This window comes from Parasteatoda tepidariorum, chromosome 11 (genome assembly GCF_982258835.1).
Source record: "Parasteatoda tepidariorum strain Cologne lab strain chromosome 11, Ptep-v5.0, whole genome shotgun sequence".
Lineage (NCBI taxonomy): Eukaryota > Metazoa > Arthropoda > Arachnida > Araneae > Theridiidae > Parasteatoda > Parasteatoda tepidariorum.
The window spans coordinates 61463223-61490809 of NC_141765.1; the positions used below are offsets into that span (position 1 = coordinate 61463223).

The following is a 27587-nucleotide window of genomic DNA, read 5'->3' on the forward strand; positions in this document are numbered from 1 at the left end:
TTTGAATCATGTCAACATCCATTATTTTTGTTTAAACGCATTTTCCTTTTGCTTACAGAGAAAGCAAATATATTTACACGAAAGATTATTTTCAAAACTTGAAAATATATTTAAGAAATAAATTGTGAACAAACATCTTAAAGTTTGTTTTTATTTGTTTCACAGAAAATTTTGTTATGTTTAAAAAATCCAGGCAAAGTCCTTTTCTGGGGCAAAGTCAATAAAACTACAAATGTAAAGATGTTTCAGTTATCAACAAAACAACAGAATTAAGCCAAAATATCGTTAAGAGGTTCCAGGGTTTACAAAGCATTTTTGCTAATAGTGTTAGAACATGAAAGAACTTTTAGAAGTTTTGCTATCTATGTATTTAATGTAGATAACTACAAAATTCATTCAATATTTTCAAGAATTAAAATTAAATAATGGCATTTTCAAATCGGATTATAAAATTAGAACTGAAATTTTTAAAAAATTGTCTTTTGGTGTATGGAATTAAAAGTTTGTTTTCATAAAAGTGTGATGCAAATATGTAGAACAGTGAAAAGACTAATTATTTGAAAATGTAGAATATTTTAACTGTCGGAATCGTTTGAAATATTTCAAAGAAATCTATCTAAGCTTTTTATACTTAAAATTTCATAGTGCTATTTCCAATATTTCTTTGATCTAACAGTCTAGAGTAAGTATTTGGTTGCAAAAGATTAAAATTGGTCCTTTGAAGATTAAATTATTACCTGTTTTGGACGCTGTTTAAATCACATTACTTTTAAATTTCTATTTCATTTGAAGCATTATTTGCGCCATTTGAAGCAAATATATATATATGATTAATTATACTAAAAATAGGGCTACAATTTAAAACAATGAATCTACCCGCATCTACTTCATTTGATATTCAAAATATCTAAACAATAGATTATAAATACTAATGAACATTTGTTTTATCCTAAAACTTAGAACATTAGCTAAAAATCAATATATATACAGTTTTCCTATCTAAACATTGATAAATACACCTTAATTTCAGATTGTAAGAACATTTTAATAAAACAATTAATTCCATAATTAATCTGTCTTTGCGAGAAATTTCACTAAAATTTCTTTAATTGCATCGTTATAAACATAATGATTATACACTGAATTCTGTATAATCTTTATGGAAATTACTCAATGCAATTATTTATTTCTCAACGGAATTGCTGAAAATGCACACTTAAAATGAAACAAATTCTTTAAATTGCGATACCATTGAATGTTTTAATCAATGCTACCTATCCTTTATTGATATTATCACAATCAATTATTTGAGTGAGTAGAGAAATTTCATTCGAATTAAAATTCTTCAAATCCTCCAGAAACCATTTTCAAATCAAATAACCTTTAAATTAAATTTGGTGTGGAGAAATAAGAAAATAACGATCTACAATATGTCAATTGCACTTTTGATTCTATACAAATTATTAATAAAGTTTAGTGAGTTTTGTTGAAAGTATACGATGCCCCGTACTGACTGCTTAATTTCAAAAATTTCAACAAAAAAAAGTTAACATCGTACATTATTAGTCGTACATTAATATTTACACTCAGAAATAAAGTATGATAAAAACTATGTCATACTATGTCAACTTCAGCATATGTTAAAATTTATCGTGTTTCTAGCTGTATGGGAACAATAATGCTATGGAACAATAATAACAATAAGAAATAATGGGAACAATAATAACAATAGCTCAGTGAATTTTTTTCGAAGATCTTTGAAAATGAGTTTTGAAAATTAACCATGAAATATAGTGCTATAATATGTGATAAAAATTGTCAAATGGAGTGAAATTTGGTGGTTTTATCATGATACCTCAGAACATGGCATTAAACCCATTTATTTAGTTGCATTTTCTTTTCAATTTTGTACTTCTTACTAAATGTGCAGTAATACGAACTATGAATTTAAAAGTTAGGAAAAATCACCATCGAAATCTGATAAATATTTTACTCTGGAAGACGAATATTTTGCTTTGGTGCACTGAAACAAACCAACACTATTTTGATTGACGGATAAAATTTGAGGTGATTCAAATAAACCATTTTCTCCGGCAATCAAATAGGTTTTTAAATTACACCTTAGTCTGTTGTGATTTGGTCAATTTCTATTTTCCTCTCTATTCCACCAAAGATATCGATTCAAGACATCTGATCAGATACCCAATCTTAAGCACCATTTTTCGGTCTTCTCCCTAAACCATTATCGGCGATGTCTCCTCTACTATACCGACTAGAAAGTAGGTTAGTCGATAATTGGTTATATTTCTCACTGTATGAACCCATGAAGTGAGATGGTTTGAACCCATGAACATATTAGGCTCCAGTCACCGAAAAAAATTCTTAGACATAATAGTTGCCTCAAGTGCAGATTGCCTGCATCCAATAAGTTCAAAAATGACCTACATCCAAAGTTTGAAAGCCATTTCAGGTACTTGAGGAACTTGACCAACATGCAGAAGATATGCAAAAGTATTTAAGGAGCATTGATCTCTAAAGTTGGCACTTCTCTCTTATCCTACTGGCACTTTTCTTCACCTCGATTATCACGCTAAAGTGTGTTCAAGAAGCTGAATAATATAATTATGTCCAAGCTGTGCTTTTTCTGTTTATTTAATGATTTCAGCAGATTTATGTAATTTACTTAAGCTTTATGAAATAGTTTATCTTTAATGAGAAATTATGATTAGCAGAAGCATGATTGAATGTACATACCTCATATGCTTATACTTAGCCTGTTGTAAAGGTAGCATAAAAATTCAACAAGCTTTAATGATAATTTTGCTCACACTTTTTCGATTCAGAATACTTAGTTATTAGACATCATTCAAGTTTTACGTCAAACTAATTAACCTCTTAAAATGATTAATATACCATCAGTTTATCTGGGTTATTTAAAGTTTGCAAGCCATTTCAGGCACTTAATACTTAACCAACTTACAGGAGATATGCAAAAGTATTTAAGGAGCATTGATCTCTAAGGCTGGCACTTCTCTCTTATCCTACTCGCACTTTTCTTCACTTCGATTATCCCGCCACAGTGTGTTCAAGAAGCTGCATAATATAATTATGTCCAAGCTGTACTTTTTCTGTTTATTTAATGATTTCAGCAGATTTATGTAACTTACTTAAGCTTTATTAAATAGTTTATCTTTAACGAGAATTTATGATTTTCAGAAGCATGATTGAACGTACATACCTCATATGCTTTTACTTAGCCTGCTGTAAAGGTAGCATAGAAATTCAACAAGCTTTAATGATAATTTTACTCACATTTTTCTATTCAGAATACTTAGTTATTGGACATCATTTGAATTTTACGTTTAACTAATTAACCTCTCAAAATTATTAATATACCATCAGTTTATCTGGGTTATTTATCTATTACTTTGCAGATATAAATAGTCGAGGTTGAACTAGATTGATAAATAAACTTACGATCAAATTCATCCTTATATAGTATAGTAAATCACAACTGTAATAGTTAGTAAGATGATGAAAGTTGCTGCAAAGATCCATAGAACTATACATTACCAGTGAATCACGTGAAAAGTTTCTTTTCTGCAAAATAAAAGAGTTTCTACTTTCGAACCTTAAAATCACCAAATTTTTTTTCAAGGGGATTTCTGCTCTTAACTTTAGCGCATTTCTGTAAATTTAATAAATGCATTTATGCAATAAAAAGAATCAGAAAAATCTTTAAAAATGAGGTTTTTACCTTTAGAATGTCGTAATTCATAAAAATCAGTATTTCTTTGTGTTTTATTAAGGAGACAAAATATTAATATTTTATTAAGAAGACAAAATCTCTTGCAAATTTTCATAAAGATCTTGCCATTAAATAAAATCTACATTCTCAAACACTGCACCGGTGTTTTTATACTCTAATTTGCATGAAATAAAAAATAAATACCTTTTCTTACCTGAAAACGGGATGTAATTTTTCTTACCTAAAAATGTAATTATTCTTTAAATGCAACTTTTCTTACTTTATTTGAAAAATGAATACTTACGTTGCAATTCCCAAATTGTATGTATTATTTATCTCACGCAGCAACAATTCAGAGAAATTAGCATATGAACATATGCATATGCCTCATTTAAGTCATTTAAGTATGAAAAAAATTAATTAAATCAAAATTAATATTACATTAAATAAACACTAAAAAATAAAGTATTCCATCTAAATTTTTACAAAAATAAGAAATCAATCAATATGCTTCAAAATAGTTTAGCATATCCAAGAAAATACCTTCAAAAAATTATCTGGTAAGTTTGTTCTTTAGTATTAGAGAAAAATAACATAAATATGGTGCACTGCAAAAAGTTCTGGAAAAAATTCCTGTAAAAAATATTAGCACTCCAAGTGCAGAATCTGTAAAATGCATTTTCTCCAGAAACCCATTTTTACCGTAATATTGTCAACCCTAATTTTTACAGTACTATTTATTTAGTTACAGTGATTTAGCAATTTGAGAGTAAAAATCACTGTAAAAATTACGATATATCACACTTTTTGTTCCATAAAATTTCACAGAAAAATGGATTTTATTGTTAAATGTACCGTCACCCTGATGGCCTGTACTCTTTACCGTAATTTTATTCGGAATTTTTTACAATGTAGTTTTTCGCAAGTAAAAATCGCAATTGTTTTAAGAACACGTCTGGTTCTGAAATGCTTTATATACTTTGCAGTAAATAATATATGCTAGCAGCCAATCACAATCAAAAGCGCGATTTGTGCACAGTCTCTTAAATAGAAATAAACGATATTATTCTTCAGAGTTAGGCTACATTTTACATTCAAGGAAAAGAAATTTACTTCAAAATTAATTTTGTTCTAATAATTTGCTCTTAAATCTTGCTGATTAACTATAATGCTTAAAATTTATTTAAAAAGTTATAGCGCAAAATAAGAGGCAAAAACTTGATTTCTATGAGAAATATTACATGATATATAATATGGTTATCTCATAGACAAAAACTCCGCCATTTATTTAGGTTTAAAGCATATAACTGCATATGGTATTTTAATGTCGGCTGAAATTTCATTTCAGATATTTAATATTCGGGACACATTTCAAATTAGCAAATACTGCTTTGTCCAGAACTAATAATCTTCTGATTTAAATATTTTATGCAAGGAAATTATTATTTGCTCGATTACTCACTCAATTGCATAAATTATCAAATGTAAGTGTTGTTATTGATATCTCCCAGGATCACTTGATAATTATGAAATGATAAATCACGCATATAATAATTACCAGCTTAAGTAACGACTCACAATTTACAGAACTTCAAAGCTATTCCTTATATGAAGCTAAACATAGTATAATAAATTTGAATTATTTATTAACTATAACTTTTATACAATTTTGAATATAATCATTAATATTACATGCTACCAGAAATGATTATTAAAGAGTCATTTCTTATTAATTCTGTACATCATTATTAATTGGAAATGTATCAAACTAACGTAAAAAAACTCCTTTTTAAGGAAAGAATTCAATTTTATAATTTTTTTTAAGTGTTAATAAATTAATAAATACTCACCAAGTAAGACCTTTAAACTTTTTTTGTGTTTGTGTATATATTTCTTACCTATAGTCAAACATTGGCCCCGTCATTGGCGTAACCAAAGTCACAGGGATCATAATCCCCTATGTACACTGTTAAAAAAGGAACTCAATGTTTCACCCTATAATAGGTTCCAGTTTAACTGCGAACAATATAATAATTAACATATTGCGACTTTGTAACAAATTAGTGTTGTTTTCGGAAGCATTGTTGCAGTTAAGCGTTGAACTAAATCTAGTGTTATTCTTTAGATAATCTTTAAGCGAGACGTTATCCCAAGTTCCAAGTGTGATAGTAAACAAAAGTTTAGGTAAAAGATTGAACAAAGCATAGTAATTTTTAGACAAATTTTAAGGCGAGAGGTTAAACTAAGTTTTAGATTTTGCTGTATTTACCTTCATGAGAATGATTGGACTAAAGTTAAAAATGGAGTTTGATGAGATATTGAATCAAGTTTAAACTTTAATTCAGCACACGTGCAAATATTTTGATTTATGTTTTTATTATATGCGTGTGTGAATGCCGATATCCAATGAATTTTACACTGCAAAAAATTCCGGATCAAAAAAAAGTATTGACACCTCAACTGCAGTATCCGTTATATCATTTTACAGTTAAATCCATTCTCACCGTAAATTAAATTTTATCCTAAAATCCATTCTTACCATATAATCCACATTTAAATTGCACCGTAAAATTTTATATCAAAATTATCACTGTAATATTTATTTAATTACAGTGATTCAGTTATTTTACCGTAAATATTATTGTAAAACTTACTGTTTACCATATTTTTTGTTATGTAATATTTCACTGTAAAAAAAATGGATTTTAAGTTAGAATGTACCGCCACCCTGAGTGCCGGTTCTTTTTACCGTAGTTTTTTTTTCACAATGTGGTATAATTTTTGCGTCAATTCTTCCACACGATACTCATCAATTATTCAAGTATGGACCGGGAGTGCTTGGCTGGTAGGACACTGGGCCGATGTCCAAGAAGTCGTGGGCTCAATCCCCACCGAACGAAGACTCCCCGTGTAGTAAATGGTGACTGATGCACGAGTTTCCTTTTGTAGGAGCTTCCTTTTCGAGTCTCAAAGTCCTCCATGCTCCCATAACAAATCATGGAAGTACTTATCCAGGAGTTTCCTTGTCTTCTGGATTGGTTCAAAATTACAAAGCTACGGAGTTGAACATTAATAGTCGTAAACCCAAAATTTTGTCGGCTGTTCAACGACGATTATAAAATAAAATAAAAATTATTCAAGTATATTATTCAATTATTTTTTCCATCAACTATTTGAGAAGTTTTTCTTACTATGAACATTTTCGAGCATAACAATAAGCGTGCAAGAGTGCAAGCAACACTGTTGTGGTATACAAAACACGATGCGTCACGGTAAAGCAAGTGTTGGTGACACATATTGCATGGTGTTACGTGACACGAGAACTAAAATTAACATACCCAAAGATGAGAAAAGAGAACCAAAACTGTTTTTTCGTTGCTTGGATGAAACAGTTAAACTTCGGATGGCATATGTAACTGAAAAAAGAATTGTTTCTTAATAATATTTTCTCATATCTGGCGGACCAGAAAGGCTTTACATTTAAAAATTTTCTTGAGATACCTATTTGATTTAATGTTCAAGAGTTAAAAATGATATTCAAAAATATTTAGAAAGTCAGATTTCGCTGTAATAGACTTTCGGCTAAATACACTGCACAGAACAATAAAATTATATTGCAAGTCTTGCATAAAATTACGGTACAAGCATTTTTTGTGCATAAAATAGAGGAATAAATCATACGAATGGATTGGCCAGCTTGTTCTCCGGACATGAACCAATCGGGACACTCTAGGCAAACAAATTACTGGACCCCTACCACCCCTACAAACTCTCCAAGAACTGGAAAGAGCTCTTCTGGAGGAACGGGACAGAATACCCTAGCCCCTCATTAATAGCCTCATTGACTCGATGCCTCAAAGGTGGTCAACGTTGATGGCCGTCCGGTAAAACCATATCCCCTACTAAAAATGAATTTCTTTTAAGGAAACACTTTTTTATTTGTTTTCTCATTGTACAAATTGTGTTTTTTTTTTGCTCTCTTGTACCCAAATGCTCAATAAGACGCATTTTTTCTGCCAAGCAAATGTCATTTTAATCTCATGTAGCTCCTACTAAGTTTGACGATAATGCAACAATCATTCAAACAATTCACCAGGTGCAAGATCAACCCACAGCCTCAATATCCATTAATTGTTTTGAGCAGTGCATGTAAAAATATTATTGCTCTATTTTTTTGTAACACTCACCAGACGTAACAATAAAAAATAATTAGGAAGATAGTTTTTTAGTGATGCCTTAGTACATAAAATGATTTTTCGAATATTTTTATCGAACATTTTTATTTATATTCGAATTCGAATATTTTTATTTATATATTTCCCTTTATCCTTCTTTTAGTATTACATGTCACAACAGCCTTTAAAAATATTTATCATTTGATGATAGTAATATATAAATTTTGATAACGTGTGGAATGATTTTGGAAGCAAAATCTGTTTTCTTTAATATTAAATAAACTTGCTGTACTTGCTAAAAAACTAAACTGAACACATATACATTAAAGTACTTTCAGTACTGAGAAAAAAAGTATGATCAAGACTACCAGAATATGGTAAAATTTATCTTGTTCTTGGCTCTTTGGAAACACCAAAAATCTCAGTAATTTTTATCGAAACGCTTTGGTAATGATTTTGGTAAAATTAATAATGAAATATGGTTTTATAATTTGTGATGAAATTTGGTAAATGCAGTAAAACTTGGTAATGTTATCACAATACCTTAGAGCATGGCAAAAAGACCATTTAATTGGTAAATTTACTTTTCAGTGTTGTATTTTTAACTAAATGTGGGATAATAAGAACTATAATTTTGAAAATCAGAATTTCCAATAAAATGAAATTCTGCTTTTCAAAAATAGACAAACGGAAAATTTGCCAAATAAATATCTTAAATACTGCATATATGGGTTTTACAACGAGAATTATGCTTTTTTTACAATATATGTTATTACCATAGACTACGATATTTTTACCAGAATTTTTTTCTCTGTAAGGAAAGTTTTCAAGACACAAGAGATTGGATAACTTATCAAATAATTAATATTTTGTTTACGTAGCAATTTTTCATTTATGATTGAGTACAATATTAACCATCATTAAATAATATGGATAATACATCTTTAACATTGAAATTAATAACATTCAGATGTCATGAAATAGTTTTTTATTAAAATAAAGTGAAAATGAGCTTGCAAAAAGTCTTTCACAGCGCAATGAGATGGTGTGATGTCAATAAATTCCTCCTAAAAACAAACTCACTATATTTGAAAAGTGCAGGACATGACAAGGAGATATGCAGTACAAAGTTAGAAGAAAAAACATTGCTTTAATTCAATCAAACGCATTGCGAATGTTACCTGTAAAGTTAGAAATAGAGCTTTTATATCTCTCATCTAACATTGCTTAAATTCAATCAAACGCATTGCGAATGTTACCTGTAAAGTTAGAAATAGAGCTTTTATATCTCTCATCTAACATTGCTTTAATTCAATCAAACGCATTGCAAATGTTGCCTGCAAAATTAGAAATAAAGCTTTTATGTCTCTCATCTAACATTGCCTTAATTCAATCAAACGTATTGCGAATGTTACCTCTAAAGTTAGAAAAAGAGCTTTTATATCTCGCATCTAATACTGCTAAAATACAAACTTGAAAAGACAGGAGTAGAATCTGTCGGTAAATGAAGCGGTGGCATAAAAATAACACAATAATGATGAAATACACTGCTTTTTTTGCGTTGCAGCTTCGGTCAAAACGCATGTTCATACTCGTACAGTGAAAAAAAATTCCGGATCAACTTACGATAACTTTTCACCGTAAAATCCATTTTTACTGGAACATATAGTGGAACAAAAAATACTGATATGTCATAATTTTTACAGTAATTATTACAGTAAAATCACCGAATCACTCGAATTAAATATTTATACTACTGTATATATATTACTGTAAAAATTGTGGCGTAATATTTTACCAAAATTTTTTTCGGTAAAATAGATGGGTACATATGACGCACCCGCAAATTCTTTGCTCCGTAACATGTTCCGGTAAAAATGGATTTTACAATTAAGAGTTCCGGGATCCGAAGTAGTACCCAGGTACCACGCCAGATTTTTTGTTTTGTAACATGTTCCTGTGAAACGGGATGTTTTGGTAAAATGTCCCGGTACCCTGAGTGCCGGTACTTTATACCACAATTTGACTCGGAATTTTTTTACAATTTTAGTGATAAAATAGTATTTATGCTGAGCATCATAAAAATGGGAATAAATGACATGTTTATTTCTGCGTGCAGTCATCAATCCAAATCTAAATAATAAAAATATATTAATTTAATTCAAGTATATATATTTTTATTTTTTTACAAGCTTTGTTAAAAATTCTTTGAGAGTCTGTATAATAATGGTCATACAAGTTAAATGAAGAAAAATTATATTGCCTTTGGAGACCTGGTTGCTTTTTTGATAATCTTTCCCCGTAAATTTACATAGAAATTTTCCCATTAAAGAAAACAAAATGATTGAATATTGACTGTGTATTACTTCTTATAGAATATCAATCATACCATTTCAAGATAAATTGTATATTATTACCTTACTTTTCCTATATTTGAAGGTTACCGTGCAGCGGGGGCTACTTTGTGCAAATTCGAATTTGGCATTTTTCAAGTGCTGCTATTCAGTATTATGCTTATTTCACGTTAAAAATGTGTAGAATTTGAAGATAGAAGTCTCTTCTATTACTACAAACATTATTCGAATTTTAAAACAATCTCAGAGAGTGTTTCGTTCATCCAATGTCAACAACTTTCCGAGGACATCGGATGTCGAAAAGTGTGCGTGGAAACTTTAGCTGTGAAATGCAAAGACGTTGATAAAACAATTGTCGTAAGTGCAAAATTTTTTATTTATATATTAATAAACAATTATATCATGTTAGCGTTAAAAAAATTTGAAAATTAATAACAAATAAACGGAAAATGAAAAAAAAATGCACTTTGGGGCTACTTTGTGCAAAGTTTCATTCGTTTTTTTTTTTCAGACGTTATAAAAAAATACCTGGAACAAGAAACTACGTGATTACACTTTAGAAAAGCTGCAACAATGTTTGCAAGCAGTTGCTGGTGGTATGTCGATTGCAGAAGCTTCTCGGAAGTACAAAATCCACAGAAATACTATCTCTAATAAAATTCACAAGAAACACGTGAAACTTCCTGGTAAACTATTATTTTTCTTCTACAAAGATTTTTCTAATGAATTAATCAAACGATTTAACTCATAAAAATATATTTTATAGGACATCAGATTATTTTGACAGAAACTGTTCTGTCATGTGAAAGTTCTGCCATGTTCATTCAAGCATGTTATGTTCAAATTTATCAATATTATAAATGTTAATGAATATGTAATAATTATTATTTTTGAAATATCATCCATTTAAATGTTGAAAAAAAGTATATGGTTTCCTTTTGTTTAAACTCAAATGTTTTGAAATAAACATTCTTTTTAAGAAAAAATTCTTCAAAAAAAAAATGGTTTTTTAACGCTGAAAATTATTTTCAAACTAATATCTTTACATATCTTGATGTTTTTGTCTTTAAAAATGTCAACAATTAACTTTTTTAACAATTTTATATCAATATTTTACTAAAAACATAATTATTAAACTGAATTCCTATCGCTGCACAAAGTAGCCCATTTGGGGGCTACTTTGTGCAAGGTATGTTTTGACTTATTATTCGTAAATATTACATACAAATAATGCCAATATTGATCAAAATCACTCGTCTGAGTCCAGTTATGAATATAATATCGATAAATTTTACTAAAGTTTGAATTAACATAGTTTTTTTACATGTCAAAGTTCAAAAGCTGCGAAATCCTGCACAAAGTAGCCCCGAATGACGGTACATTTAACAATAAAGCTATTTCAAGGAAAAAGTAACAATTTATACTACTCGTATAAGGAATATTTTTTATTAATATGAATAAAAATCAAACATAAACATGAATAAAAATAAAAATACCTTTTTTATTAACTATTCTTATTTTTTGCAATTTTTCTCTTGTCTTAAAATATATGCTATGTTAAAACATATCTTTAAATCAAGAACTGTATAATGTTATTTATGTTGTGAGAATAACTAAAATGTGAGAAAAACTATAGAGAGAATTTTGAAACATAAGAAGTTTCGAAAGCCATTCACTTGACAGTTCTTACTTATGTGAAGAGTGAATAATATACCTTTTCATTTTTTTTAGTGTTAAAAAAACTGTACACGTGTCTTAAAAATAGCCTTTTTAACTGAAAGCTTACAACGGAAAGAAGATAGTTCTTATGACTGGCAGCCCACAAGAATGTTTTCCAGATAAGTTGCAACTGTTTTAAAGAAAAAATGAATGCCATAAATCTTTAACTGATTGTTTCTCCTGGTGGTTTAAGCTTTCACAAATAATTGACAGTATTTCTCTTTTCCAAAAGAATGATTGTTTTTTCTCTAAAAGATGATTTATGTGCCTCAAAGTAAAGCAATATTCAGTTGAGATTTGCATAGTTTTTGTAGAAATTTCAAAACTCTTTTGACAGAATAAAGTGCTTATTTGAGACAAAATATTTACATGCTGGACTATGGCATATGGGATTTTAATAAGTTATGTTCATTGTCATTGTTTGTTATAAATAAACGAAAATTTAAAAAAAAATAGAAGGATGTACCAATATGAGTAATTAATAGTAATGGGTAGGGAGATAAAAATATTTTTACAATTAAAATTTTCTCAGAGTTTATATGAAATTAGAACTTATGCATGAAAATGAAATAAATATTTATTATAAGCATTCTAGCTTTATTTAATGAACAATGGGCTTTTAAAATCTTTAAAAAAATGCTCTTTTCTTTTTAATATATTTTTATACTCTTAGATAATAGAAGTCAAACTTTTTTTGTCTTATATAAGCTGTTTCATGTGCCAATTTTCATTAAAAAACGATGGAAATTTAGTAACATATTAAATAATATAGCCTTTTAATTTCATGTAATAATGCAAAACAATTTTCTTAATTATTTTCAAAATGCTTATTAACAAATAAAGACTAGAATAAATGTGACATGAAATTATTATATAACTTATGATTTATAACGAAACGTTTTCTTTAAAAAAGGACTTTTTCGACAATTTTTCATTTTAAATAGCGTTTTGTGCAACCTTTAACATATTCTTTTAAAACTATTTTAAGTAATGTTTGTAGTAATACTTTTTGTGGCCAAATTTTTAAAACAGATTATGTTATTGTTATAAAAAATGTAAAAGCCAGAAATTTTTCATAAGGTTTAAAAAAACAATATAGTTTAAATAATACCTCATTATTTTCTTTATATTTTTAATACATCAGATTAGCTGTAGACATATATTAGTCACAAGAATTAGACTTATGGCATTTAAAAAGTTTTAAAAATTATTTTAAAAATTATTAACATTTCCTTAAAAGTTTATTTCATAAATTATAAATCTGCCTGACATAAAATGCCTTACGACTATGCACATTTTTTGGATTTAAATCATATCTTAAGATTTGGTAACTAATAAACTATTTTAATAAAAAACTTTTTAACAAATTAACTATTCTATTTGTAATTAACTATTAAACTATTAGGATCAAATACTACTTTCCTGAATTCTCTTAAAAATAAATTAACTTTCAAATAAACTTTTGTTAAAAAATTTAGCACGGAAAAGTCAATTTACTTCACAATTAAGTTGCCCATTTTTAAGCGAGTTTCTCGATATTGGTTTGGGATTCACACTGTGCGTTAAATATTTCTTTTCCCTTCATCAAGATTTCCAAAATATTTAAGCAAAGTTAATTGTTCTAAATTCACCTTCTAATACTTCTTTTACACTTGATATCGATTATACGATCAAAATTTGGTTAAAATACGGGGTCTGTAAATCGAATAATGCATATAATTTAAAAGAAATAAAATTTATGTATAGTTATTTAATAGAACTTTTAGATGAATTTAAAATTAAAAGTTTTTTCAGTACCATTGCTAAAATTTTCAAATTCAATAACTAATTAAATGGTATTCAGGTTTCAAAAAATGATTTTTTTAGGTATTTTACTTTCCTTTATCTGAAGGATACTTTTCATGCTGCTAAAAATAACTTTAGTTTTTTATTCTTATTTTGCCTGATCAATGAATTTTATGAAAATTTTTCAATTTTCGTAACAGAAAAGGCGTTAAAGTGTGTTAGTACCAAAAAGGTGCACTGTAAACAATTCCAGATCAAATTACATTAAGAAGTATCGGCACTTTGCATCATCCGTAAAAACTATTTTTACAGTAAAATCCACTTTTACCGTAAAATACCGCAATTTTTCAGTAACATGTAGATAATTAGAGTAATTTGTTTAATTACTGTAAAAATAATGGTTTATCAGATTATTTGCTCCATAAAATGTTCTGGTAAAGATGCATTTTACGGTAGAAAGTAGCGTCAACCTGAGTACCGGTACTTTTTACTGTAATTTGATCCGGAATTTTTTACTGTGTAAGCACAGCTTTAATAGATATTATTTAAAAATAGTACCTTAACGACAGTAGATTAAACTTGTTTTATCAACTTATTTTTATAGAGGAAACGTTTTCCTACAGAAGATTTCAAAGATTATGTAATTATTTACCTTATGCCTGAATCTTCATACATGGGAATAATATTGAAGAATAAACATGCTTATAATCCGACAAAACATTTGGAAAATAATAATTTCTTTCTTTTCTAGTTTTTGCTAAACACTTTTAAGACACAGATCTGAAAGTCTTTCTTTATTTAACCTATACCATTAAATGAAAAATTAATATTTATATTTTTTCTAGCATTTTTACTTTTAGCAACGATTTATTTGTCACGTAAAAGGTTTTGTTTTAACATTTTTGTACATTGTTTTATCATAACAGCAAACGTTTTATTTTTGCACCATAAATTTATGTTATTGATTTCAGTTAACACTATTCCTATTATATATATAACACATTAATAAAAATCCTAATAACAAGCATTTATTACCTGATTACAGACAATTATATCTTAAAAATTTCAAAAGTACAGATCATAAGAGTAGATCGATGAATAAATAAACTACGACGATATTACACCAAGCTGTTACTTTATTTTACCAACCTTAAATACCTTTTGGTTACCATCTGGCTTTAAATCCTGCTCTTATTTTTCTCAACATGGACTTCGCAAGATGCTGATAAGTGGTTTGTAGCAATTGAAAATTTAGAATTGAACAATTCATTTTGCAATTGTAAGAGACAGGGTGCTTGTAGTTCAAGATGTCAAATGGCTCTTTCATATGAGAAATACCGATTATGATTGGTATTTGGGGATTGCGGAGGATAATACAACAAAATGAACGATGTTAATAGAGTTTTATAACATCTGAGATAATGAATAAATAGGTTTGATTACTAGTAGTTGTTTCATTACTAATAGTTTTCAATCCCGTGAGACAGAATGGTTATGCTTGTAGATGTGGGATGGCTGTTTAAACTTCCATAAATTTTTAATTCAGTTGGAATGTGGAGATTGTGTAGACAATTCCAAAAAAGTGAATGATTCGAATTGATCATTTGTAGAATCCGAGACTAAGGTTCGATAATAGGATTTTAAAATCGTTTGAGACTGGATAGTTATAAATATAGATGACGAATGGTTCTTTCAACTTCATACCAGAAATTCTCAATAAATTTGATATCTGGAGGACGTGGGGGTTAATAGCCCCTTTCATATTTTTTTTAACCTGAAATATAGAGAGACTCATTATATTATTGGCAAGCAATAATGTTTAGGCATGGTGTCTTTTTCCTAGTGTAAATATACACATTAAATTAAAGTCCTGAAGTAATGATTACTTTAAGCTAGTTCTTTAGGAATTACACTGTGACATAATAGCTTATTTGCATAAAACAGTTATTTGAAAATAAAGAAGTGGCTGCTCGCTGGATTCATGGGCATTCAAAAATTTTACTAGAAATATCATCATATATTTTGAGTTCAGTAGCTATTTTTTAAGGAATAAAAAAACTTACTTTTATCCGTCCAACATTTAACACTCTTTGTTTCCTGGGAATCTTCTTCAATTTTTCCCAACTCTTTTAAACTTTCATCTGCTGAATAAAAGTATAATATTTAAACAAAACAAAAATATTATAATTATACACAATGGAAAAAAAACATTAAATCTTCATATAATCAATGACATAGAAGGTTTTCTCAATACAGAAGCTTTCAAGTGATTGGAAAATAATTGTTGATAGAAAAGCTTTTAATGAATTACAAAATAACTGTAGCCCTTAACAGTAAAATAGTTTCTAATAACATATGAATCATTTCTTTTTTTCCACTTTGAATGTACAGCATTAATTAAGTAAGGCCATTAAATACCTGCTGTCACAGTTTAGTGGACTAGATGAAATCTCTCTCGAAATGTCAAAGGGATGAAATAAATAATGAAGCTCAACATTATTTTCTAGAGATAGATGTCTAGAATGTGGACAAATTAATTGTTGAAATTGTATAAATAGTTGTAAATATACTACATTTCTAAGATTAAGCGTCTTTGGCACGTTACTAAAATGAGATTTCAAATTAATGAAAATATATTGATTTGAAACATGTGTATGATTTTAATTCATATTTGTCAATTCAATAGTAATTGTAATGTCAGGAACTTAAATATTAAATATTTATTCGTTTCATATTCAATGCATTAGCACATTTATTAACTCCTATGAATGATGGAAAAGTAAAAAAAAAAGTCATATTTTATCAAAATGTTAATAGGGTAATAAGATGCATATTAGTTTATTATAATCAGTGTATTAGAACATTCATAATATTTATGATATTCATTGTATTAGAACCCTTATGAAATCTTTTGAATAATTGAAAAGTAAGAAAAATAAGACGCAAATTGTATAAAAATGTTAATAGATTAATGAGATGAAAAATAATTTAAAACATGAAATAAAGTTACAAGATGAAAGTAGATTTTAGATTTAGATTAGATACTAATAGGGGCAAAAACAAATGAGGCTATAATATGCGAATGAGGTAATAAGATAAAAAGGGGGAAGGGTGAAAAACAGTCATATTGAGTAACGAGATGCATCTTGAATAATAATAAGATAGATAAGTTAGGAAAGGAAGCATACATGTGTGAGTAATTTGATCAGCATGAGACTGCTTTCAAAAATTTAAACACCTTACTGCGTGCAGTATGTGACATTCTATTTCATCTTGTCCTTCTGACTATGCGTAAATATATATATATATATATATATTTATATATATTTATATATATATTTATATATATTTATATATATATATATATATATATATATATATATATATATATATATATATATATATATATATATATATATATATATATATATATATATATATATATATATATATATATATATATATATATATACACCGAAGAGCCATTACATTATGATCACCCTCCATCTATAGCAATGGGCTCGCCCAAGTTTTCATGGTTTCTCGTCCAGGAACAATGTTTTCATGGGGCACATTAGGACCCATAATCCTCATAGAACAATCCCTGACGTCTGTAAGCTACTTGAACATAGTTGCAGACTAGGTTCACCCATTCATGGCAACAGTTTTTCCTGCGGGGGATGGTGTTTACCAACAAGATAATGCACCATGTCATAAAGGTCGAATCGTCATGGATTGGTTCGAGGAATATTCAGCGACTTTCAAGTGATGTCTTGGTTCCCAAATTCACCAGACCTTAACCCAATAGAGCATTTGTGATACTACTTGGAAAACCAAATTCGTGCTGCAACGCTATGTGAGAGAATTGCAGGACCAGTTTTTGAGGGCTTGGTACCAGATACCTCAGTCTGCCTATCAGCACCCTGTGGAATCAATGCCACGGCGGGTGTTAGCAGTTTTGAGGGCTAAAAGTGATCCTACATGTTATTAGCAGGGTGGTCATAATGTAATGGCTCTTCGGTGTATATTTTCACTCACCAAATTTTAAAGTTTTAAATTTTTTAAAATCATACTATTCGCAAATTATTTAATTGCAAGTAAAACTTATGTACGACTAATGAAACTAAAAAACAGTAATGGTATCATCCTGTTTTCAACTTCTGGTCTACCCTCTAAGTCTTAGAAGTAGGTGTCTGAGTTTAAAGGATATAGTTTTAAACCTAATGAAAAACTAAATCGAGCAATAATTGAAAATTAAGCACTGCATGCAACATGAGTGAAGATGTTTCAAGCGAAATCATAATTTTCAAAAATACGAAGTACAAATATGTGGCTACTGCTCTCTGAAGACAAAAAAAAACCTAAAAAAAAATATTCGAAATTTAAAAAGAAAAATTCCATAATATAACCTCATGAATATATTTGGTTCAAACGTAAGATAAGCATCATGCATTAGAGAAACAATCAAACTTAGCAGTATGATTATTTTATTAATGTATGCATTTAAATTGTCTATAAAATTATTTTGAAAATATTTTTCTTATCACTCAAATTTTTATTCACTTATCATAAATAGAAAAAAACATTAGGGTATGAGACATATTGCTTGTAGGACGCGCAAATGAGGTATTACGAATATAAACAAAAATCAGACTAGATTTTTTATTTTATTTCGTCTGGTTATATCTAATTTATCAGTCTAGTAATTTTTAATTGTTGACATTGACAGTGGCCAGGAGTTCCACTTTGACAAATAACATAACATAAATAGAATAAAGATTTGTAAACATTTATAAACTCTTTAAAATTTGATACATTTATGATGATATTCAAAGAAATTTCCTGAAGGTGTTTTAAATGAGAAAAATGCTATATAAGTACTTTATAAATAATTATTTGCTAAGATTTATTACATCCAAAACAAATAGTTTTATCTTTTGTTCCTTTATAGAGTTTTATATATATTATAATTTATATTTCGTAGTTTAAAATTTAACAGTTTGTTGCGTGAAGCAACTGATGTATGAACAAGATATTTGACTATTTACTGAACACAATTTTCATTCTAAAATTATGGTAAAATAATAGGCATCAGTCAGTTCATCCAACTAACCATAAGGCTTACGTAAAGAACTTTTTTTACCTTTACGGTTTACGGTTTTGAAACAGTTTACAACTAGTGTGGTTATAAAACCATGAATACAAAAATACTCGGTTTTTAACCATTTACAGCTAACAAGGTTTTGAAACCGTAAAAATGAATTTAACTGAACATTAGACCTACGCTTTCGTTAAGTATTAGGCATTGGAGAGTACAGGACACCCTTTAAGTGCTGAAGAGAACGGAGGAAATATGTTGGTATTAACGCTGGGATTCGAACCCCTGTTCTGTCGGCCATTAGATGATGTACGCAAATGCATGGAAATAAGTAGCTTCATTAGGCGTGCTTAAATTCGTTTATACTCCCTGTACGAATTGTCTCCAAATTAAAGAGTGGGGGTCAATCAGTGGGGCCATTATTAATTGTGTCGGTATTTATATTTTTCTCCCTTCAAATTTTCGATCTGATATACGTTTCTAGAGACATTTTCATTTTAAAATAACCCTCATTTTCTTTTTTTAAAATTGCAATATCATATAATGCGAAGACTTACTTATCAAATTAGGTTTTTTGTGGAAAACTACTATTGATGATAAAAAAAAAAATTTAAATTATATAATAGAATTTTAAGTTGATCCCATAATTTTAATCAAACCACCAAAATTTCAATCAAAAGTTTATAATTTTTGAATTTATGAGCTTTAACAATTTTTTTAATATACAATATGAACTTTAATTTTTTTATGACTTATTTTAAAAGTAGTAAATCTAATTTGAAATAAAGAAATATATTCATCGAATTCAACTAAAGAAATTTCTTTACTTTATCGACTAAAGCCTTAAAATCTTTTTTAAGGAACATTTACTTTAGAGATATAGCTGCAAGATGTTAAAGTTTTCTACTTTTTTTAATAATTTCGAAATAGAGATATTAAAAACTAAAAAATTGCCAGAAAAGAGTTACATAGAAGAAGAGATTACGATATTTATTACTAATTTTGTGAAAACACTTCCGTAAAAGTTGAGTAGAAAGAAAGATAAATTTTATTCTAAAAAAATAAAGCAAAGAAAGATTATACTTTAGATATCATGTTTGCGGCTGCTAATATAACTTTAATAGATGTATACCACAGGAAAAAGGAAATTACTTTTGATTATAACTGAAAGGAGAAGCAGAAAGCTCGAATAAATTTTATATACTTATAACTGAATCATCAAAGTTTACTTTACTGATTAAAAATGTTAAAATTTAAACAATAAACTATAGAAGTTCAGGTAAAATCAATTTATTATTAAACTATATATATATATATATATATATATATATATATATATATATATATATATATATATATATATATATATATATATATATATATATATATATATATATATATATATATATATATGGGTCATTCTCACGAAAACTGTCATTATTCAGTTCATAAAATCCCAAAAAAGTAAAGTGAATAAAAAGCTCTGAAACTTTTTATATTAATTGAAATATGTAATGGCATTATAAGGAAAGTATATATCCTATAAATTATACTTACGATTTAAATTAATTAATTTTTCTAATAATAAATTTATAATTAATTAATTTTTCTAATAATAAATTTATAATTAATTAATTAATAATAATTACTAATTAATTAATTAATTTAATAAATAAATTAATTATTTTAATAAATTAATTTATTAATTTTTTAATTTATTTTTCAAATTAATTAATAAGTAAATTAATTATTTTCACTATTTAAAAAGTGAGGGAATGATACTAATAGTGAGGGAATGATATTTTATTTTAATACATGTTTTTATCTAAGTTACATCTACCTAAAGTTTGAAAATGATAACATACTAAGTATATCTAATATTTATTATAATTTAGTCTTATATATTTAATAGTTTTTACAGGTTTGGGAAATAAAATTGGCTCTCACGATTGAACAAAAAAAAATTTGATAATATACTCATCTTGAATCATTCCCTCACTTCAGCGTCATTCCCTCACTTTATACACTAGTGAGGGAATGACGAATTCAATAAAATTTAAAAATAACAGTTAGGGCTAATTAATTTCTGAAGTCAATCACATACAATTATATTCATGCAAGAAAGCAACATATAATTATCCACTTTCTCGATGAAATTGTATTTTATTTTACTCTAAAAAATAACATGAGGGAATGACAAATGTAAAAAATTTTACCTGGTTTGATTCATTCAAATTTATTCCACACCAAAGCTTCTTTAAGTTGAAGATGGAAACATACTACAATTTTGTTCTATGATGCCAGTTGTTAACTTCTGAAGTTTTTATTAAAATATTTTTATTCTAAGAAGAATACAGGTGATAAGAACATTGTTGTGAGGGAATGACGCGAAACACTGGGGACAAAGTTTAAAATAGTGCTGTGTTAATATTTTTATCAGAAATTAAATTTAAAATTGATTTTCTGAATTTTATATTTTAGTATTCTGAAATAAAAAACACGAATTTGTAAAAAAATAATTTTTTTTTCAGAAACAATTTTTTTCTTTTTTTAAATCAGCAGTGGGGACAAGTGAAGGAATGACATATTGGTATATTTTAATTACCTAAAATAAATAAAAAATAAAAATTTATAATTTTATTTTTATTCTTTTGTTAGCTTGCATTCTGAAGAACACTTTCCCTGAAATTTTTTTCTTCGTAAGCTGTGAAACAAACATAAAATATACTGGGGACATGAAAATGACTGTTTTTGTGAGAATGACCCATATATATAAAAAATAAATAAATACAAGAAAACACTAAGAAAGTTAAGAAAAACAATAAGTAACATTTATTGCGCTTAAGCTGCAAGTAAACAGCACTCATTAGATAAGTTCAAAATGAAGAATAAAACAAAGAAAAATTATAGACATATGAAAAAAAGGGGGTGGGAAATGGGCTGAAGAAAAGATTATATCTTTTTTTTCCGGCTTTTTTTCCGGTTTTTTAATTATCATTTCACTTTTTTTTTTTTTTTTTTTTTTTTAAATAAAATTTTGTTTGTTGTTTTTTTACTTATTATTTCCCACCCCCTTTTTTTCATATGTCTATAATTTTTCTTTGTTTTATTCTTCATTTTGAACTTATATATATATATATATATATATATATATATATATATACAGGGGTTGGACAAGATAATGGAGACAATTAAACAATTCTATACTAGCACATTTCTTCGTATTTCTTAAGAAATACTTCTACAATTATTTCAAATTTTTAGTGTTTAAGTCATGCGATTTCTAACACATATGAATGAAGTTTACAGCTTTTGGAGATCTGAAGAACCAGCAATATATTATAAAAGAAAAAGATTATCAATTAGGTTGATAATCATATGAAATAATTGCACAAAATTTCGTATGCCTCTGGCTTAAGTGTTCATGAAGATATGAACATATTTTTATAATAAAAAACTTATTTTTTTGACTTACTTTTTCTAACTATAATTGTCGAAATATTCAATAAAATTAAACAAAATTTTTAATTAATAATAAAAATATTAATTTAAAATTTAAAAATTTTTTTTTCAAAAATTGCCCACGATACGAGTATTTAAAGTAATATTTTCAGACTGCGCATCTTATTTGATAACTTATGAAATAGTTCGATTTAAATATCTTGAAAATTTAAGAAGTTTCTAGCAATTTTCTGAGTAGTTTTCGCTAATTTGAAAAAAGAAAAAAAAGCTTTAAATGGTTAAGCGTTGTACTATCAAACAATATTTCTTTAAAAAAATATCGGCGTTATATAGGACGAGACCTATATAAATATATATATTTGCGTGTGTGTATGTGTCTGTGTGTATTATTTTATTATAAGAATTATTCCGTGAAATGCTATGGTAGCAAAATGTATTGTAGTTATAAATACTTTCGAAAACCGTAACTTTATAAATATGCTTTGAAATATTAGTTAAAAACTCACGTACTGAGCGATAATTTACTTAACGAAAAATCCAATTTATTAGGAGTATACAATGCATCTAAGTTTTTGAGGTACTTTCCGTATGAGATATACTATTGTACATTGTTAGGAAATTTTTTGGTAAAAAATAGTTAAATGGCAATTCATTTCATTGTTATTTCGCCATATTCAAATAAAACACTCAAATAACCATAAATAAGATGGTATTCAAACTGTTGAGCTTGAAGAAAACCGTTTATGAACTGCTTTCACCTAATACTGAGAATTTCATCGTTGCAACTGGGTCCACTTAGTGAAGCCACTTTGTTTCTTGCAGGTGGGTACATATTATAGCCGAGAGAGATAATCTGACAATCTCATGAGCTACAGAACAGTAGTTCGAATCCCAGCAATGTCGATACGATACTCTTATCTCATTCACGCATTGATGGCAACACCGTAAAGTGGCTGAATTATCTCTAATGTCCAGTAAAATTTATTTATTTCTTTTAGGTTTTGAAACCATGCTAGTTGTAAATGGTTTAGAAACCGTAAAGGTAAAAAATGTTATTTACCGTAAACTTTACGGTTAATTGAATGAACGGACTGCTGCCGGTTATTTTACCATATTTTTAGAATGAAAATTCAAACAGTGTATAACCAGCGTCTAACATTTAAGCCACATGGTGATTCGGCAGCTTTTATACTTTAAATTATGCATTTTTGGTTTTAGAATGTAACCCAGAAGACAAGGCAACTCCTGAGCCAGGAATTGAAACAAATTTGCTTTTATGTGAAGGACTTTAGGAGTGTAACTGAGCATTATTTACGTAACATGGAAACGAAAAATACATTTTCTCGGTAACAATTGTTTAATATTCGGAACGTAAGGTTAAAATGTTTTCATATTTATTTAGGTGAATGTTGTATCTGGAAGTTGAAAAGTTTTTTTCTGACACTGCCAAAAATAATTTAATACCATTTTTAAGCAACTTGTCAGTAAATAATGTCTTTGCTTTCTTGAATATTCCTGATTGTCTGGGTTTAATGTTGGAATGCATGTAGTCATATCTTATTTTGCTGATCGATTTCGCTATGTTTTATTGAATTGCAAACCGGATACAGACTGTGAAGGATATAGTTATGAAATGCCATTAAATTACAATGATACCTAACAATCTCAACATCCACGAATTCAAATTTATGAGAGGAATTATTTAATAAAATGAGTGAGCTTACTTCTAATACCTCAGGCAAAATATTATTGTCATTAAAAAAAAAGAAATTGCAAAGCTGTTGATATGTCGAACATAAATAACAGAATAAATTAATTTTCTTGAAAATCTATATAGCAAAATTCTTTTCGCCAAATCAACAATCAATTCGTAAATTTCTTTTAAATAGTATTTCAAATAATTTTTTTAATGGTAAAATATTCTTGTCATTAAAAAACGAAATTTCAAAAGTGTAGATATGTCAAACATAAAAAGTAAAAGGAATTTTTCTTATTATATTTTCTTAAAGCTTTATATTGTAAAATTCTTTTCGTCAATTCAACAATCAATTCGTAAATTTCTTCAAATAGTGTTTTTTGAAAGCACATAAATTTCGCTAGGAAAATAAAGGAAAAAAAATTATCTCCAGTTTGATGACGCAAAATATTAGAATTGTGAAGTAATGTGTCTAAATGATAATGTCTAAATTACCGAGTTTCAATTTTAAATTACTACAGCTGAAGTAAAGTTTTGGAAAAGTCATAAAGTAAATGTCTTAATGGAGAGTTTAAGAACTGCTCATGGCAGAATTTTAGTACGACTTATACTTTTACGTAAATTATAACTATAACTAAACATTTTTGATTCGTTACATAAAATTTAAAATTCAGTACTTAGTATAAAACATTGCATATAAGCTTGTTGATGAATTATTCATAACAACTATCAATGAAATATAGTTGCATTGGATTATAAAGAAAACAAAATAATAAATTTTCAAGGAATTGAGGAAGAAAAAAATTTGTTTTATTTGCTTTTATAAGTCAATGAAGATAAATGTTACCATAAAAGTAATATTGAATAATTATGCTTACAAAGCTACCATTTAGCTTTAACTTTGCCTCATATTTTATTTTGTTGCGCACTTAATCTTTTCGTGCGAGGATATTAAATTTAAAATGCTTAGAAAAGAATTAAGTAAAAACTAATATAGGGGAATAGACTCTAATTTGTATAATGACACTTAAGACACCTTAAATGTGTCGTAGGCTCATAAGAAGTATTTTCAAGATATTTGGCATAAATTATTTTTAAGCACACTGTTAAAAACGAATATTTAAAATTTATTCAATTTTTGTCATTTTTGATTAAAAAGGTTTTAGGGAAGTGTTCAAAGGGAGCTTTTCGTCAAATTGGAGAAATTAAAATATTCACTTGTCTGAGGATACATATTTCGAAAAGGCACCATGAATGATATTACATATGGATGAACACAATGGATAAAAATCAAATTTTTATTTGACATAATTAATTCATGATATATATTTGGCATAAATTATTTTTAAGCACACTGTTAGAAATGAATATTTAAAATTTATTCAAATTTTGTCATTTTTGATTAAAACGGTTTTAGGGAAGTGTTCAAAGGGAGCTTTTCGCCAAATTGGTGAAATTAAGATATTCACTTGTTTGAGGATACATATTTCGAAAAGGCACTATGGAGGAACACAATGATAAAAATCAAATTTTTATTATGTGGCGTATCCGAAATTAACTGTTAACCGTGTTTCAAGCCAAAACGTAAATATTTTCCTCATAAAAGCCAGTCCTTTGCTCCGAATATAAACAAAAAGCAATTCTGAAGCGTGTGAAGAGGTTTTCCCTTCCTCATAAATACTCAAAGCAAGGCTCGTTACTTAATTAAACCAGCCGAACCTCTTCCCTTGCTTCGGTGATCACCTTACTTAAAGGCCTGTTATGAGGCAAACAAACATTCAAACGAGACAGTTAAAAGTCTCCTCCCCTTTCATGTTTTTAATTGTTTAGGAAAGTTTAAAAAAAAGTAAAAAGACTATGAACGATAGAAAACTTAGTATATTAGAAATTAAACTTGGGGAAATTAGTTAACGAAAAGCGCTTATAAGCCAGCGTGCCATTTTGTGATAGAATTCAATCTATCTAAAAACTAGATTAATAATAATGACGGAAAGTTTTAACCATGCACTGAAATGAAAAGCGAGTGAGGCAGCAATTTTGTGAAATTTTAAGAAAATCGTGCTTTGCCTAAAAACACGTGAAGTTTAAAAATAACGAAACGAAATTCGGGAATTGCTGAATAACAATAAATGAGAATTTATTATTTTGAGGGCAATAATTTCTTTAGAAATTTATTAATAGCGACACTTTCTAGACACTGCAAAAGTAGTTTTTAGAAATGTCTCAAAGAGTATTAAGTTTGTTTAATCATTTGTATGCATCAAGATGACAGATGAATGTTTTATTTTCTAATTAAGGCTTTCTTTATTTAACGCAGATGGTTATATCATGAAGTAAAATTTCATCCGTAAGAAGACAAACGAAAAGAGCAACATGAAAATGTTGATTGTAAAATGACTAAACCTACAGAATTTTAAAAGCTTGTTCTTTTGAAAGAATGTCTTGTTGTCACTCCAATGAATTGTGTGATTACAGCTTGTATTTTCGAAATTTACAGGTTTCTTTTCGCGATAATTATCAACACAATTAATTTTTCGAGTCACGCGATTCGTATCGTCAAATTTTAGGATTACTTACCATAATTCATAATGTCAAATTTCTGGAATACAGATCCCGATTCGTGTTCACTCGATTTAATTTTTACACAGAAAAACATTTCATCAACAAGACATCGCAATTCACACTTACGTAATTTATGGATCAATGTTAATCAATATTAAACTTTTAGAAGAATTGGTTTAACAATGGACCAAAAACCACCCCAGATATTTTTGCAAGCCTAAGAATATTTTAAATTTAGTCTTGTTTTAAAATTAACTATGCTTAAAATAAACCATTCTTAGCTTGCAGCAATTCATAAAAATGGTTCTAGACACTCCAAAATGTTTAACAGTGAAATGTGAATGATAGAAAGTCTCTTCATAAATGTAATAATTTTAAATAATGTTGCTTATAAATTTCTCGAATAAATACAATTGTAAGTTAAGAGAGGGTTGTAGGATAATATGTGCATAATAGAGTGAATGAAATTTGACACCCAATTACGTTTGTGGTCACATTCTCCAGTCCTTTTTTTGAAGATTAATAATCTAAGTCTTTTAAAATATGTGCTTAGTTAATTTGTTGAAGTTTGTGTCTCATTGGGAACGGAAATTTGTGCGTTATTCTTTATTTTTATTCAGGTTCTTTCACCTTTTTGATGTATAAGGCATCACTTTTACCTTTCTTTGCTCCCTAATCTCTGGAAAGGAATCTTTCCTTTAAAATATTAAATCATGTTTTCTTACACTTTGTCTGAATTTGTTTTTATTATGTCATTATACGCAATCCCTTTCTCCAGTCATCGAAAGCCCAAAACAATAAAACTTGTATTAATTTTTCTCTTGGTATTCTTACTGAATGTTTTTATATATTGCCACCTGCTATTAGTTAATTTCTTCATCTGTTTTTTCTTTCCAGGTTTTTTTTCCAATATGAATTTATTTCTTATTCATACTGGTCATTTTTTTAAAGATTCTTTCAGACGTATTCAATTTGGTAAACTGGTATA

The 27587-nt window shown here is 27.8% G+C and overlaps 1 protein-coding gene across 6 annotated transcripts in view; it reads right to left on the reverse strand.

Annotated features, from left to right (window-relative positions):
- LOC107446668 (A-type potassium channel modulatory protein KCNIP1) overlaps nucleotides 1-27587 on the reverse strand; it is a 197124-nt gene that overhangs the window by 121130 nt on the left and 48407 nt on the right. For 2 of the 6 annotated variants that reach the window (XM_071187433.2, XM_071187429.2), the window contains 2 exons: nucleotides 15845-15922; nucleotides 7087-7164 (listed from right to left, as the gene is read on the reverse strand). In XM_071187433.2, the coding sequence (XP_071043534.1) occupies nucleotides 7087-7164; nucleotides 15845-15922 (156 nt within the window). Of the gene's footprint in view, nucleotides 1-7086; nucleotides 7165-15844; nucleotides 15926-27587 lie in introns of all 6 variants that reach the window. The other 4 variants (XM_071187435.2, XM_071187431.2, XM_071187428.2 and 1 more) reach the window with 3 other exon arrangements.